Source organism: Corvus hawaiiensis, chromosome 22 (assembly GCF_020740725.1).
Source record: "Corvus hawaiiensis isolate bCorHaw1 chromosome 22, bCorHaw1.pri.cur, whole genome shotgun sequence".
Classification (NCBI taxonomy): domain Eukaryota; kingdom Metazoa; phylum Chordata; class Aves; order Passeriformes; family Corvidae; genus Corvus; species Corvus hawaiiensis.
This window is the reverse complement of record NC_063234.1, coordinates 7,705,158-7,721,338: the sequence shown is the minus strand read 5'-3', so window position 1 is coordinate 7,721,338 and position 16,181 is coordinate 7,705,158. Positions and strand designations below refer to the sequence as shown.

Here is a 16,181-nt window from a genome sequence, read left to right as displayed (position 1 = left end):
CGTTCCCCATGGGCTGGGCTGGATCAGGGAGGAGGATCTGCCCCTGCTCCTGCCGATCCCCAATCCCTGCTCCCATCCCAGCTCCCTCAGGGAAATCCCATGGAGGAACACACGGAAAATCTGGAATTCCCTTGGCGCGCTCGGATCGCCCCGGGCTGCAATCTTCGGGGATTCCCTGGCTTTTAACACTTGGGCTTTTCCCTATTTTTCAAAAAAATCTGGGAATTCTCCACGAGCTGGAAATGGGAGCGTGTCCCAGCCTGCCGCGAGGGGATGCGGCCGGATGGAATTTTTTCCCGTTTCTTCGGTTTCCGGGGATTTTTTTGCCTCCGTGCCGCAAGAACTTGGAGGAGGGGACGAGGCGCATCCCGAATCCCCGGAAAACGGCGGCTCGGGAGCCCCGAGGAGGGGTTTGGGGCCCGGCTGATCCCGGCGCTGCCGGTTTTCCGCAGGGGAGGAGAACCAGCCGGGCTGGCTCTGTCCCGACGAGGACAAGAGGAGCAAAGCTCCCTTCTGGTGTCCCATCCTGTCCTGCCACATTCCCGCCTTTTCCTCCAAAGCCTTGGATCTGCAGGTGAGAGCCGGGCGGGAAGGGCGCAAATCCCGCTCTGGAGGGGCTGCAGGAGGCGGGCGGAAAGGCAGGAATCGATGGAATCCAAGGGGGAAAATCGGGAATAACAGCTGGATCCCAGATTTTGGGGGATGCACCAACATCCCGCCTGTTTGGGGTGATTTGGGTTCTCCATCCCCTTATTCCCTCTGATCCAGCATTTTGTGGGATAAACACACAAATCCCGCTCTGGAGGGGCTGGAAAAGTCGGTTGGAAAAGCAGGAATGGATGGAATCCACCTTGGAAAGTCGGGAATAGCAGCTGGGCCGTGGCTGGATCCCAAATTTTGGGGTTCCCCCTGACCCCTCCCTGCCTGTTTGGGTTCTCCATCCCCTTATTCCCTCCTATCCAGAATTTTGGTGGACAAACACAAATCCCGCTCTGGAGGGGCTGGAGAAGTCAGTAGGAAAAGCAGGAATTGATGGAATCCACCTTGGAAAGTCGGGAATAGCAGCTGGATCCCAAATTTTGGGGACATCCTGGCTGTTTGGGCTGATTTGGGTTCTCCATCCCCTTATTCCCTCTAATCCCAAATTTTGGGAGGAAAGGCTCAAATCCCGCTCTGGAGGGGCTGGAAAAGTCAGTTGGAAAAGCAGGAATTGATGGAATCCAAGGGGGAAAGTGGGAATAGCAGCTGGATCCCAGATTTTGGGGGATGCACCAACATCCCGCCTGTTTGGGGTGATTTGGGTTCTCCATCCCCTTATTCCCTCTGATCCAGCATTTTGTGGGATAAACACAGAAATCCCGCTCTGGAGAGGCTGGAAAAGTCGGTTGGAAAAGCAGGAATGGATGGAATCCAAGGGGGAAAGTTGGGAATAGCAGCTGGATCCCAAATTTTGGGGACATCCTGGCTGTTTGGGATGATTTGGGTTCTCCATCCCCTCGTTCCCTCTGATCCCAAATTTTGGGAGGAAAGGCACAAATCCCGCTCTGGAGGGGCTGGAAAAGTCAGTTGGAAAAGCAGGAATTGATGGAATCCAAGGGGGAAAGTTGGGAATAGCAGCTGGGCCGTGGCTGGATCCCAAATTTTGGGGTTCCCCCTGACCCCTGCCTGTTTGGGTTCTCCATCCCCTCATTCCCTCTGATCCAGAATTTTGGGAGGAAAGGCTCAAATCCCGCTCTGGAGGGGCTGGAAAAGTCGGTTGGAAAAGCAGGAATGGATGGAATCCACCTTGGAAAGTCGGGAATAGCAGCTGGATCCCAAATTTTGGGGACATCCTGGCTATTTGGGATGATTTGGGTTCTCCATCCCCTCGTTCCTTCTGATCCCGAATTTTGGGGACAAACACAAATCCTGCTCTGGAGGGGCTGGAAAAGTCGGTTGGAAAAGCAGGAATTGATGGAATTCAAGGGGGAAAGTTGGGAATAGCAGCTGGATCCCAAATTTTGGGGACATCCTGGCTGTTTGGGATGATTTGGGTTCTCCGTCGCATCTTCCCATCCATCGTTTTGGGAGGAATCCCGCTCTGGAGGGGCTGGAGAAGTCGGTTGGAAAGGCAGGAATGGATGGAATCCACCTTGGAAAGTCGGGAATAGCAGCTGGATTGTGGCTGGATCCCAAATTCTGGGAATTCCCGCTGACCTCTTGGGATGCTCTCCCCAGCTCGGAGCCGCCGTCCACAATCCCGTCCATTCCTCGCTCCTGGGATTCTCGGCCGTCAGCACCTCCCTGCCCCAGGGCTTCCTCTGGGTGAGCGCAGCCCGGCGGATCCCGGGATTTGGGGCTCTTTGGGATGCTGGGATGGCTCATTCCCGCTTTTCCCGGCCCGCAGGTGGGAGGAGGCCAGGAGGGCGCGGGGGGGCAGGTGGAGATCTTCTCCCTGAACCGCTCCGTGCCCCGCACCGTCAATTCCCGGTGCCCGCCCCGGTGCTGTGCATGGAATTCATCCCGGAGCCGCATCCCGAGGATCCCGCGGAGCCGGGAATGGCCCCGGATCCGGCCCCGACCCCCCCGCACCCCACCGTGTGCCTGGGGCTGCAGGACGGGAGGTGAGATCCCAGCTCCCCGCTCCTCTCCCCGATCCCTCCGCGCTCCGCCGGGGCTGATCCCGAAATTCCCGGCGCGCTCCCTCCGCAGCCTGCTGGTGTACGGCAGCGTGGACTCGGGAACGCCGTGCCTGCTGAGCTGCAAAATGCCGGGAATGCTGCCCATCCTGTGCCTCCGGCACAGCCCCGAGTTCCTGTTCGCGGGGCTGCAGGACGGCAGCGTGGCCGCCTTTCCCAGGAATAGCGGTGAGGATTCCCGGGAATCCCGCGGGCCGAGAGCTCCCTCCGCTGCTGAAATGGGGAGAAATCTCCGTTTTCCCCGTGGTTTTCCCCGATCTTTTCCCTTTCCCTCGGCAGCCCCGGGGCAGGAAAATGCGATTTTCCCGTGGTGGATCCAAAGCAAACTCGTTTTGGGGGAAAACATTGGGAAAACGGTCCTGGAGAGGGGTTGCTGTGGGATCCAGCATGGGATGTGCAAGGAATGGGAATTGCTTTCCCAAAATTCCCCTGCTTGGGGCTGGAAACGGAGTTGGTCCCCTCCGCGTGGAAAATTCCCTTTGTTCCCATGGTTTTGGGGTTGTTTTCCCCGGATTTGGCTCCCACCCCGCTGCCATCCCTCTTTCCCAGGAATTCCTGCCTGGACTGGGAAATTCCTTCTCTTCGTCGCTAGGGGGTGGGAAAGAGCCTGGAATCCTGCGGAATTCCGGCCGCTTTTGGACGGAATCCCGGGTTTTCCTCCAGGAAAAGCTCCAGGAAACGGCACCTGGCTCAATCCTGAGCCACCAAATCCCGCTCAATTCGGATTTTTGGGATTGTGCCCATCCCCTTTCCCGAATGACGGCGACGCTGGGAGCCAATTAAAGGGATGTTAATGAACTTCAATTAATTGAAGTGGCAGCCACGGGAGGAGTTTTTAACCTCATCCCGATTCTCGGGAGAGAAAAAGCTTCCCTGGAATGGCTCCTTTTCCCTGGAAGTCGGGATTTGCTGGGAGCAGGGCGTGGAGCCCCCCAAGGGCTCCTTTATCCCTGGGATCGGGTTTGGGTAAGAGCAGGGATTGGGAATAACGAGAGGGAGAGTAAGGATGGATTGGGGCCGCTGGCGTCGGATTCATCCCGATCCCGCCGGGAGCTGCTCCCAGACCCTCGGGATCGGGCCTGGAGTGGCCCTGCAGGAGCAAATCCATTAAAAAAAGGGGGATTTGGCCTTTCCCGAGGAGCCCTCGGGGTGCAGGGGCCGCTCCTTCCCTGCTCCGGCGCCGGCTGCAGCGGGAAAAGGGAATTTCGGGAATGTTGGGAAGCGGGAATGGCCCTTTGGGGGTGGGGGGGCTCTGGGGACCCCTGGAGCTGCAGCCGGAGCTTCCCAGGTGCGCCGAGTGTTCCGTGTTGTCCCTGTGATCCCATTCCCCGTTAATCCCATTCCCTGTGATCCCACTCCCCGTTATCCCCATTCCCCGTTATCCCATTCCCTGTGATCCCACTCCCCGTTATCCCACTCCCCGTTATCCCATTCCCTGTGATCCCATTCTCTGATCCCATTCTGTGTTATCCCACTCCCCGATCCCATTCCCCGATCCCATTCCCTATGATCCCACTCCCTGTGATCCCATTCCCCGTTATCCCATTCCCCGTTATCCCATTCCCTGTGATCCCATTCCCCGTTATCCCACTCCCCGTTGTCCCATTCCCTGTTATCCCATTCCCTGATCCCATTCTGTGTTATCCCACTCCCCGATCCCATTCCCCGATCCCATTCCCTATGATCCACTCCCTGTGATCCCATTCCCCATTTTCCCATTCCCTGTTATCCCATTCCCTGTGATCCCACTCCCCGTTATCCCATTCCCCGTTATCCCACTCCCCGTTATCCCATTCCCTGTGATCCCATTCCCTGATCCCATTCTGTGTTATCCCACTCCCCGATCCCATTCCCCGATCCCATTCCCTATGATCCCACTCCCTGTGATCCCATTCCCCGTTTTCCCATTCCCCGTTATCCCATTCCCTGTGATCCCACTCCCCGTTATCCCATTCCCCGTTATCCCACTCCCCGTTATCCCATTCCCCGTTATCCCATTCCCTGATCCCATTCTGTGTTATCCCACTCCCCGATCCCATTCCCCCGATCCCATTCCCTATGATCCCACTCCCTGTGATCCCATTCCCGTTTTCCCATTCCCCGTTTTCCCATTCCCTGTGATCCCATTCCCTGTGATCCCATTCCCTGATCCCATTCCCTGATCCCACTCCCCGTTATCCCATTCCCTGTGATCCCGTTCCCCCTTATCCCATTCCCCAATCCCATTCCCGGTTATCCCATTCCCCAATCCCATTCCCTGATCCCATTCCCTGTGACTCCATTCCCCGTTATCCCATTCCGTGTGATCCCGTTCCCCCCTTATCCCATTCCCCAATCCACTCCCGGTTATCCCATTCCCTGTTATCCCATTCCCCAATCCCATTCCTCATTATCCCGTTCCCCGATCCCATTCCTCGATCCCATTCGCTGATCCCATTCTGTGTTACCCCATTCCGTGTGATCCCATTCCCCGTTATCCCATTCCCTGATCCCATTCCCCGTGATCCCATTCCCTGATCCCATTCCCTGATCCCATTCCCTGTTATCCCATTCCCCATTATCCCATTCCCTGATCCCATTCCCTGTGATTCCATTCCCCCGTTATCCCATTCCCCGTTATCCCGTTTCCCCTTATCCCATTCCCCAATCCCATTCCCGGTTATCCCATTCCCCGATCCCATTCCCCAATCCCATTCCCCGATCCCATTCCCGTTATCCCATTCCCCAATCCCATTCCCTGATCCCATTCCGGTTATCCCATTCCCCATTATCCCATTCGCTGTGATCCCATTCCCCGTGATCCCATTCCCCGATCCCATTCCCTGTGCTGATCCCTGTGTTCCAGGGGGTTTATGGATGCCGAGTCCCCGCCGCGGCTGCTCCGGGTGGGATCGGGGCCGGTGCGGGCGCTGCTGGCGCTGGAGGAGTCGCTCTGGGCCAGCTCCGACAACGTCGTCACCGTGCTGGGAACGGCCGAGCTGCAGAGCCAGGCACGGAGCGGGAACGGGAGCGGGAACGGGAATGGGAATGGGGATGGGGATGGGGATGGGAATGGGAACGGGGATGGGAACGGGAATGGGAACGGGGATGGGAACGGGGATGGGAATGGGAACGGGAGCAGGAACAGGGATGGGAACAGGAATGGGAACAGGAGCGGGGAACGGGAACAGGGATGGGAGGAATGGGAACGGGAACGGGAGCGGGAATGGGGATGGGAACGGGAATGGGAATGGGAACGGGGATGGAATGGGAACGGGAGTGGGAACGGGGATGGGAACGGGGATGGGAACGGGAACGGGAATGGGGATGGGAATGGGAACAGGAGTGGGAACGGGAGCGGGAATGGGAACAGGAGCGGCAACGGGAATGGGAACAGGAATGGGAACGGGGATGGGAATGGAATGGGAGCGGGAGCGGGAATGGGAACAGGAATGGGAACGGGAATGGGAACGGGAATGGGAACAGGAATGGGAACAGGGATGGGAATGGGAATGGGAGCGGGAGCGGGAATGGGAACAGGAATGGGAACGGGAGCAGGAGTGGGGATGGGAATGGGAATGGGAGCAGGGATGGGAATGGGAGCGGGAATGGGGATGGGAATGGGAATGGGAATGGGATCGGGAATGGGAACGGGAACAGGAGCGGGAATGGGAACGGGAACGGGAATGGGAATGGGAATGGGAATGGGAATGGGAATGGGATCGGGAATGGGAACGGGAACAGGAGCGGGAATGGGAACGGGAACGGGAATGGGAATGGGAATGGGAATGGGGATGGGAACGGGAATGGGAACAGGAACAGGAGCGGGAATGGGAACAGGAGCGGGAATGGGAATGGAACGGGAATGGGAACGGGAATGGGAATGGGAATGGGAATGGGAATGGGAACGGGAATGGGAACAGGAACAGGAGCGGGAATGGGAACAGGAGCGGGAATGGGAATGGGAACGGGAATGGGAACGGGGATGGGAATGGGAATGGGAGTGAGAATGAGAGTGGGAGCGGGAATGGGAATGGGAATGGGACCTGGAATTCCCTGTTTGTCCGTGGTTTGGGAAGGATTTTTTGGGATCTCAATGGGAATGGGATCTCTGGAATGGGATCCCTGGGGGAATGGGATCCCTGGGAATGGGATCTCCATGGGAATGGGATCTGGGGAGATGGGATCTCCATGGGAATGGGATCTCTGGGAATGGGATCTCCATGGGAATGGGATTCATGGGAATGAGATCTCCATGGGAATGAGATCTCTGGGAATGGGATCTCCTTGGGAATGGGATCTCCATGGGAATGAGATCTCTGGGAATGGGATCTCCTTGGGAATGGGATTCATGGGAATGGGATCTCCATGGGAATGAGATCTCTGGGAATGGGATCCATGGGAATGGGATCTCTGTGGAAATGAGATCTCTGGGAATGGGATCTCCATGGGAATGGGATCCCCACGGGAATGGGATCCATGGAATGGGATCTCCATGGGAATGGGATCCCCATGGGAATGGGATCCATGGGAATGGGATCTCCATGGGAATGGGATCTCCGGGAATGGGATCCATGGGAATGCGATCTCCATGGGAATGGGATCCCTGGGGGAATGGGATCTCCGTGGGAACCCCAGGGAGATCCCATTCCCAGCAGCTCCCGAGAGCGGAATTTCTGGGGGATTCGGGGAGTCGGGGGAATTGCGGGAATCGCGGCAGCCTTGGGAACGTTGGGAATGTTTGTTGGGAATGTTTGTTGGGAACCGCCGTTAGCAAAGGTTCGAGGCGCACCGGAGGCGGCGGTGACGCGCATGGTGCGCGCCGGCAGCGGCGTGTGGATGGCCTTCGCCGCCGGCTCCTCCATCCGCCTCTTCCACACCGAGACCCTGGAGCACCTGCAGGAGATCAACGTGGCCACGCCGCGCACCACGCTGCTGCTGCCCGGTGAGAGGCCAATTAACCGCTAACGAGGGCATTAATTAATGCATTAATGGACCCTCAACGTGGCCACGCGCACCACGCTGCTGCTGCCCGGTGAGAGGCTCGTTAATCGCCAATGAGGGCATTAATTAATGCATTAATGGATCCTCAACGTGGCCACGCGCACCACGCTGCTGCTGCCCGGTGAGAGGCTCGTTAATCGCTAATGAGGGCATTAATTAATGCATTAATGGATCCTCAACGTGGCCACGCGCACCACGCTGCTGCTGCCCGGTGAGAGGCTCGTTAATCGCTAACGAGGGCATTAATTAATGCATTAATGGATCCTCAACGTGGCCACGCGCACCACGCTGCTGCTGCCCGGTGAGAGGCCAATTAACCGCTAATGAGGGCATTAATTAATGCATTCATGGATCCTCAACGTGGCCACGCGCACCATGCTGCTGCTGCCCGGTGAGAGGCTCGTTAATCGCTAACGAGGGCATTAATTAATGCATTCATGGATCCTCAACATGGCCCACGCGCACCACGCTGCTGCTGCCCGGTGAGAGGCTCGTTAATCGCTAACGAGGGCATTAATTAATGCATTAATGGATCCTCAACGTGGCCACGCGCACCACGCTGCTGCTGCCCGGTGAGAGGCTCGTTAATCGCTAATGAGGGCATTAATTAATGCATTAATGGATCCTCAACGTGGCCACGCGCACCACGCTGCTGCTGCCCGGTGAGAGGCCAATTAACCGCTAATGAGGGCATTAATTAATGCATTCATGGATCCTCAACGTGGCCACGCGCACCACGCTGCTGCTGCCCGGTGAGAGGCTCGTTAACTGCTAACGAGGGCACTTAATTAATCCATTAATGGATCCGCGGGGGAATTCGGGAATGGGATCTTCCTGCTGCCCAGTGAGATCCTAATTAATCACTGACGAGGGGAGTTAATTCATTAATTAATGGATCCGTGGGGAATTCGGGAATGGGATCTTCCTGCTGCCCATTGAGAGCAATCAGCGCTAATGAGGGGTCATTAATTAATAATGGATCCACAAAGAATTTGGGAATGGGATGCTCCTGCTGCCCGGTGAGAGCCAATTAATGACTAATGAGGGAAATTAATTAATGGATCCATGGGGAATTTGGGAATGGGATGCTCCTGCTGCCTGGTGGGATCCTAATTAATGACTAATTAGGGGAGTTATCCCTGGGGAATTCGGGTCCCACCGGGATCCGCAGCTTTCCCGCGGAGCGGGGCAGGGATGGAGCGGGGAGAGCTGGGAAGGGCTGGGCCTGGAATTTCCCGGGCGGGAACCGTGTCCCTGGGGCACCCCTGGATCCCGAATTCCTCCTGCGATCCCATCCCTGGATCCCGAATTCCTCCTGCGATCCCATCCCTGGATCCCAACTTCATCCCTGGATCCCATCCCTGGATCCTGACTTTATCCCTGGATCCCATCCCTGGATCCTGAATTTCTCCTGCGATCCCATCCCTGGATCCCAACTTCATCCCTGCGATCCCATCCCTAGATCCCGACTTTATCCCTGGATCCCATCCCTGGATCCTGAATTCCTCCTGCGATCCCATCCCTGGATCCCAACTTCATCCCTGGATCCCATCCCTGGATCCCAACTTCATCCCTGGGATCCCATCCCTGGATCCCGAATTCCTCCTGCGATCCCATCCCTGGATCCCAACTTCATCCTGGATCCCATCCCTGGATCCTGACTTTATCCCTGGATCCCATCCCTGGATCCTGAATTCCTCCTGCGATCCCATCCCTGGATCCCAACTTCATCCCTGGATCCCATCCCTGGATCCCAACTTCATCCCTGGATCCCATCCCTGGATCCTGAATTTCTCCTGCGATCCCATCCCTGGATCCCAACTTCATCCCTGCGATCCCATCCCTAGATCCCGACTTTATCCCTGGATCCCATCCCTGGATCCCAACTTCATCCCTGGATCCCATCCCTGGATCCCGAATTCCTCCTGCGATCCCATCCCTGGATCCCAACTTCATCCCTGGATCCCGACTTTATCCCTGGATCCCATCCCTGGATCCTGAATTTCTCCTGCAATCCATCCCTGGATCCCAACTTCATCCCTGGGATCCCATCCCTGGATCCCGAATTCCTCCTGCGATCCCATCCTGGATCCCAACTTCATCCCTGGGATCCCATCCCTGGATCCTGAATTTCTCCTGCAATCCCATCCCTGGATCCCAACTTCATCCCTGGGATCCCATCCCTGGATCCCGAATTTCTCCTGCAATCCCATCCCTGGATCCCAACTTCATCCCTGGATCCCATCCCTGGATCCCATCCCTTGATCCCGAATTCCTCCTGCGATCCCATCCCTGGATCCCGACTTTATCCCTGGGATCCCATCCCTGGATCCCGACTCTATCCTGGGATCCCATCCCTGATCCCGACTTTATCCCTGGGATCCCATCCCTGGATCCCGAATTCCTCCTGGGATCCATCCCTGGATCCCAACTTCATCCCTGGATCCCATCCCTGGATCCCGAATTTCTCCTGCAATCCCATCCCTGGATCCCATCCCTGGATCCTGAATTTCTCCTGGGATCCCCATCCCTGGATCCCATCCCTGGATCCCAGCTTTGTGCCCTGATCCCATCCCCCAGATCCAGCTTCATCCCTGGGATCCCATCCCTGGATCCTGAATTTCTCCTGCAGTCCCATCCCAGGATCCCATCCCTGGATCCCGACTTTATCCCTGGGATCCCAGCCCTGGGATCCCATCCCTGGATCCCAAATTTCTCCTGCAATCCCATCCCTGGATCCCAACTTCATCCCTGGGATCCCATCCCTGGATCCTGAATTTCTCCTGCAGTCCCATCCCAGGATCCCATCCCTGGATCCCGACTTTATCCCTGGGATCCCAGCCCTGGGATCCCATCCCTGGATCCCAAATTTCTCCTGCAATCCCATCCCTGGATCCCAACTTCATCCCTGGATCCCATCCCTGGATCCCGACTTTATCCCTGGGATCCCAGCCCTGGATCCCAAATTTCTCCTGGGATCCCATCCCTGGATCCTGCCTTTATCCCAGGATCCCATCCCTGGATCCCGCCTTTATCCCAGGATCCCATCCCTGGATCCCGGCTTTATCCCATGATCCCATTCCTGGATCCCGAATTTCTCCTGGGATCCCATCCCTGGATCCCGCCTTTATCCCATGATCCCATCCCTGGATCCCGACTCTATCCTGAGATCCCATCCCTGGATCCTGCCTTTATCCCAGGATCCCATCCCTGGATCCCGACTCTATCCTGGATCCCATCCCTGGATCCCGCCTTTATCCCGGGATCCCATCCCTGGGTGCTCCATAATCCCTTCATTACTTCCGAGCACCAGACTCCTGTGATTCCCTGGTTTTCCCCTTCTTCCCGGGCCCGTCCCGACATCCTGATATCCCAATATTCTGACATCCCGGTATCCCAATATCCCGACATCCCGATATCCCGACATCCCGATATCCCAATATCCCGATATCCCGATATTCCGATATCCCGGTATCCCGACATCCCAGTATCCCAACATCCCAGTATCCCGATATCCCGACATCCCTCCCATCCCCGCGTTCCCCGGGCAGCAGCGTTGGGATTCGATCCCTTTGGAGCTCCTGCTCCCGCTCCCCCTCTGGAATGCGGCAGCTCCTTAACGAGCCGCTCCGGAGCTGCTGCTCCGGGGATTTCTCGCTTTCCCGGGATTTGTCTCCTTCCCGACTCCGCGCTGAGCCCTTGCCAGAAAACGCTCGTTTCCTGTGGGAATCCTGCTTTTCTCCCCGCTTTCCCCCCGCTTTTCTCCCGCTTTTCTCCCGCTTTCCCCCCGCTTTCCCCCCGCTTTTCTCCCGCTTTTTCTCCCACTTTTCTCCCGCTTTTCTCCCGCTTTTCTCCCACTTTTCTCCCGCTTTTTCCCCACTTTCCTCCCGCTTTTCTCCCGCTTTTCCCCCGCTTTTCTCCCGCTTTCCCCCCGCTTTTCTCCCGCTTTCCCCCCGCTTTCCCCCCGCTTTTCTCCCGCTTTCCCCCCGCTTTTCTCCCGCTTTTCTCCCGCTTTTCTCCCGCTTTCCCCCCGCTTTCCCCCCGCTTTTCTCCCGCTTTCCCCCCGCTTTTCTCCCGCTTTCCCCCGCTTTTCCCCCTCTTCCCCCGCTCTTTCCCCCGCTTTTCTCCCGCTTTTCTCCGCTTTCCCCCCGCTTTTCTCCCGCTTTTCTCCCGCTTTCCCCCCGCTTTTCTCCCGCTTTTCTCCCGCTTTCCCCCCGCTTTTCTCCCGCTTTCCCCCCGCTTTTCTCCCACTTTTCTCCCGCTTTTTCCCCACTTTCCTCCCGCTTTCCTCCCGCTTTTCTCCCCGCTTTTCTCCCACTTTTCTCCCACTTTTCCCCCGCTTTTCTCCCGCTTTCCCCCCGCTTTTCTCCCGCTTTTCTCCCGCTTTTCCCCCACTTTTCTCCCACTTTTCCCCGCTTTTCTCCCACTTTTCTCCCGCTTTCCCCCCGCTTTTCTCCGCTTTTCTCCCGCTTTTCTCCCACTTTTCCCCCGCTTTTCTCCCGCTTTCCCCCCCGCTTTTCTCCCGCTTTTCTCCCGCTTTTCTCCCGCTTTCCCCCCGCTTTCCCCCCGCTTTTCTCCCGCTTTTCTCCCGCTTTTCTCCCGCTTTCCCCCCGCTTTTCTCCGCTTTTCTCCCGCTTTTCTCCCGCTTTCCCCCCGCTTTCCCCCCGCTTTTCTCCCGCTTTCCCCCCGCTTTTTCCCCACTTTCCTCCTGCTTTTCTCCCGCTTTTCTCCCACTTTTCTCCCACTTTTCCCCCGCTTTTCTCCCGCTTTCCCCCCGCTTTCCCCCCGCTTTTCTCCCACTTTTCCCCCGCTTTTCTCCCCACTTTTCTCCCGCTTTTTCCCCACTTTCCTCCTGCTTTTCTCCCACTTTTCTCCCGCTTTTCTCCCGCTTTTCTCCCACTTTTCTCTCACTTTTCTCCCTCTTTTCTCCTGCTTTTCTCCCACTTTTCTCCCTCTTTTCTCCCTCTTTTCTCCTGCTTTTCTCCCACTTTTCTCCTCTTTTCTCCCTCTTTTCTCTCACTTTTCTCCCACTTTTCTCTCACTTTTCTCCCTCTTTTCTCCCTCTTTTCTCTCACTTTTCTCCTGCTTTTCCCCCACTTTTCTCCCGCTTTCTTCCCGCTTTTCTCCCTCTTTCCTTCCTCTTTTCTCCTGCTTTTCTCCCACTTTTCTCCCGCTTTTCTCCCACTTTTCTCCACTTTTCTCCCTCTTTTCTCCCACTTTTCTCCCTCTTTTCTCCCGCTTTTCTCCCACTTTTCTTCCTCTTTCTCCCACTTTTCTCCCGCTTTTCTCTCGCTTTTCTCCCGCTTTTCCCCCACTTTTCTCCCACTTTTCTCCCTCTTTTCTCCCTCTTTTTCTCCTCTTTTCTCCTGCTTTTCTCCCACTTTTCTCCTCTTTCTCCTCTCTTTCTCTTTCTCCCGCTTTTCCTCTCACTTTTCTCCCACTTTTCTCCTGCTTTTCTCCCACTTTTCTCCCACTTTTCTCTCACTTTTCTCCCACTTTTCTCCCACTTTTCTCCCACTTTTCTCCAGCTTTTCTCCTTCTTTTTCCCCCTCTTTTCCTTTATTCCTCTTCCCAGCGTTTCCCACTCGCTGCGGAGCTGCCGGAATTCCGGAGGCCGCTCCCTACGGAAGCCCCGTGAGCAGCCGGCAGTTCAGCCACGGAATTCTCCCTGATCCCGGTTTTTTCCCCGCTCCCATTCCAGGGCAGAAGCTCGTGCGCGTCACCAGCCTCCTGCTGTGCCAGGGCTCCCTCTGGGTGGGGACGGATCTGGGAATCATCGTCCTGCTCCCGGTGCCGCGCCTGGAGGGCATCCCGAAAATCACCGGTGAGCCCCGGAGCCCTTCCAGGGAGACGGCGCCGTTCCCAGAAAACCAGCGCCCATTCCCGGAGAAACCGGGGCCCATTCCTGGAGAAAACAGGGCCCATTCCTCAGAAAAATGGCACCATTCCCAGAGAAACAGTGCCATTCCCAGGGAAACGGGGCCCATTCCCGGAGATCCAAGGCCCAATTCCTGGGCTCATTCCCAGGCTCAATCCCAGCACATTCCCAGCCAGTTTCCAGGCAGTTCCCATCCCGTTCGCACCCCATTCCCATCCCGTTCCACACACCTGTTCTCATCCCATTCCCACCCATTCCCACCCCATTCCCATCCCATTCCCATCCCATCCCATTCCACCACCCGTTCCCACCCCGTTCCCATCCCCTTCCCAACCCGTTCCCATCCCGTTCCCACCCCATTCCCATCTCATCCCATCCCATTCCCCATCCCATTCCCATCCACATTCCCATCCCCTTCCCATCCCATTCCCATCCCCTTCCCACCCCCTTCCCATCCGGTTCCCATCCCATTCCCACCCTGTTCCCATCCCATTCCCACCCCATTCCCACCCCATTCCCACCCCATTCCCACCCCATTCCCACCCCGTTCCAGCCCGTTCCCATCCCATTCCCATCCCATTCCCATCCCCTTCCCATCCCGTTCGCACCCCATTCCCATCCCGTTCCCACCCTGTTCTCATCCCATTCCCACCCCATTCCCACCCCATTCCCATCCCATTCCCATCCCATCCCATTCCCACCCCGTTCCCACCCCCGTTCCCATCCCCTTCCCAACCCGTTCCCATCCCGTTCCCATCCCGTTCCCACCCCATTCCCATCTCATCCCATCCCATTCCCATCCCCTTCCCACCCGTTCCCATCCGGTTCCCATCCCATTCCCACCCTGTTCCCATCCCATTCCCATCCCATTCCCACCCCATTCCCACCCCGTTCCAGCCCGTTCCCATCCCATTCCCATCCCATTCCCATCCCCTTCCCATCCCGTTCGCACCCCATTCCCACCCCATTCCCATCCCATTCCCACCCCATTCCCCCACCCCGTTCCAGCCCCTTCCCATCCCATTCCCATCCCATTCCCATCCCATTCCCACCCCATCCCACCCCATTCCCACCCCATTCCCATCCCATTCCCATCCCATTCCCATCCCATTCCCACCCCATTCCAACCCCATTCCCATTCCCATCCCACCCCATTCCCACCCCATTCCCACCCCATTCCCACCCCATTCCATCCCATTCCATCCCATTCCCATCCCATTCCCATCCCATTCCCACCCCCATTCCCACCCCATTCCATCCCATTCCCATCCCATTCCCATCCCATTCCCACCCCATTCCAACCCCATTCCCATTCCCATCCCATTCCCATCCCATCCCATTCCCACCCCATTCCCACCCCGTTCCAGCCCGTTCCCAGCCCATCCCGCTTTTTTCCAGGGAAGGGCATGGTGTCCCTGAACGGCCACGCCGGCCCCGTGCAGTTCCTGGCGCTGGCTCTGAGCACTTTGGCCCCCGACGCCCTCCGGGCCGAGCAGGACGAGGACGAGGAGGCCGAGGAGGAGAAATCCCCGGATCCGGAGGGGCTCCCGCCCCGGGAAATGCGGAAAAAAGGGGATTTTGTTACAATACCGGCTGCGCTCCACGTCCCACCTGCCCGGGCAGCTGCTCTCCGTGCGGGAAGCGCCGGCGGGGAATGCCGGGACACGCCGAGGAGGACGGATCCATCTACGAGCTGGCCGACGATCCCGACGTTTGGGTGCGGAGCCGGCCCTGCTCCCGGGATTCGCCCCGCAAGGAAATCTCCTCCGTGGCCATCGTCTCCGGAGGCCGCGGCTACCGGGATTTCCGGGCGGAATCCGTGCGCCGCTCCGGAGCCGCCGACAGCTCCCTGCTCATCTGGCAGCTCCCGCTGGCGCTGTGACCCCGCCGGAGCTCCCGCCTGGAACTCCTGAATTTCCTACCTCAGGAATCCCCAAATTCCCGGGAGCACTTTGGCCGCTGCGAGGGGAAAAAAAAAAAAAACGGGAAAACCGCGGGGTTTTGCCCCAAATCCAGCGGTTCTGCTGGCAAAGGAGAGTTGAGAGCAGTGGGATTTTCCCGGTTCCCTGCGTCGGGAGCGGGCCGGGCCGTGTGTGTGTGTGTGGATAATCCCTAGAGCTAGAGAATCCCTGGATTATAAATAGGCTGTACATTATTACCTGTAAAAAGAAGGAATCTGTATATATTGGGAATGCTGGGAAGAGCGGGAGCAGCTCCCAAAAAAGCGGCTCCGGCTGCAATATCCACTTCAATTCCCGACTGTGAATTTGAGGATCTTCGGTACCGAAACCCCCTGGATTTGGGAGCCGAGCCCGCTCAGCGTCCCGAGGAAAGGAAAAGAGGGGGAGCGTTGAAATAAATCCCGTAGGAATCGCCGTGGCTTCCTTGGTTTGTAGGTTCGGGTCTTTCCCTGGATTTGGGGGCAGAATTCCAAGGGTTCTGCTTCCCTGCGAATGCTCCAGGATGGCTTGGATGGGATAGCGGAAGGTTTCCCATGGAATGGGATGAGTTTAAGGTCATTCCAACCCATCCCGGAATTCTGGGAGCTGCTCATCCTAAAACTCACTTTAAAGCCCCCAGATCCCTTTTTTTTCCCACTGGGAATGGGGTGGGATGGAGGGAAAATCCATCCCTCATTCCTC

At 57.2% G+C, this 16,181-nt stretch overlaps 1 protein-coding gene across 1 annotated transcript in view; it reads left to right on the top strand.

Moving 5' to 3' along the window:
• Positions 1-15,914, top strand: part of ARHGEF10L (Rho guanine nucleotide exchange factor 10 like) — a 33,794-nt gene extending 17,880 nt beyond the window's left edge. Inside the window, 13 exon segments of the mRNA XM_048326236.1 lie at positions 453-574; positions 2,218-2,304; positions 2,387-2,459; positions 2,462-2,603; positions 2,692-2,846; positions 3,044-3,072; positions 5,543-5,668; positions 7,432-7,450; positions 7,453-7,602; positions 13,363-13,485; positions 14,938-15,103; positions 15,105-15,200; positions 15,202-15,914. Coding sequence (XP_048182193.1) covers positions 453-574; positions 2,218-2,304; positions 2,387-2,459; positions 2,462-2,603; positions 2,692-2,846; positions 3,044-3,072; positions 5,543-5,668; positions 7,432-7,450; positions 7,453-7,602; positions 13,363-13,485; positions 14,938-15,103; positions 15,105-15,200; positions 15,202-15,421 — 1,508 coding nt within the window. The 3' untranslated portion in view covers positions 15,422-15,914.
• The last annotated feature ends 267 nt before the right edge of the window (positions 15,915-16,181 follow it).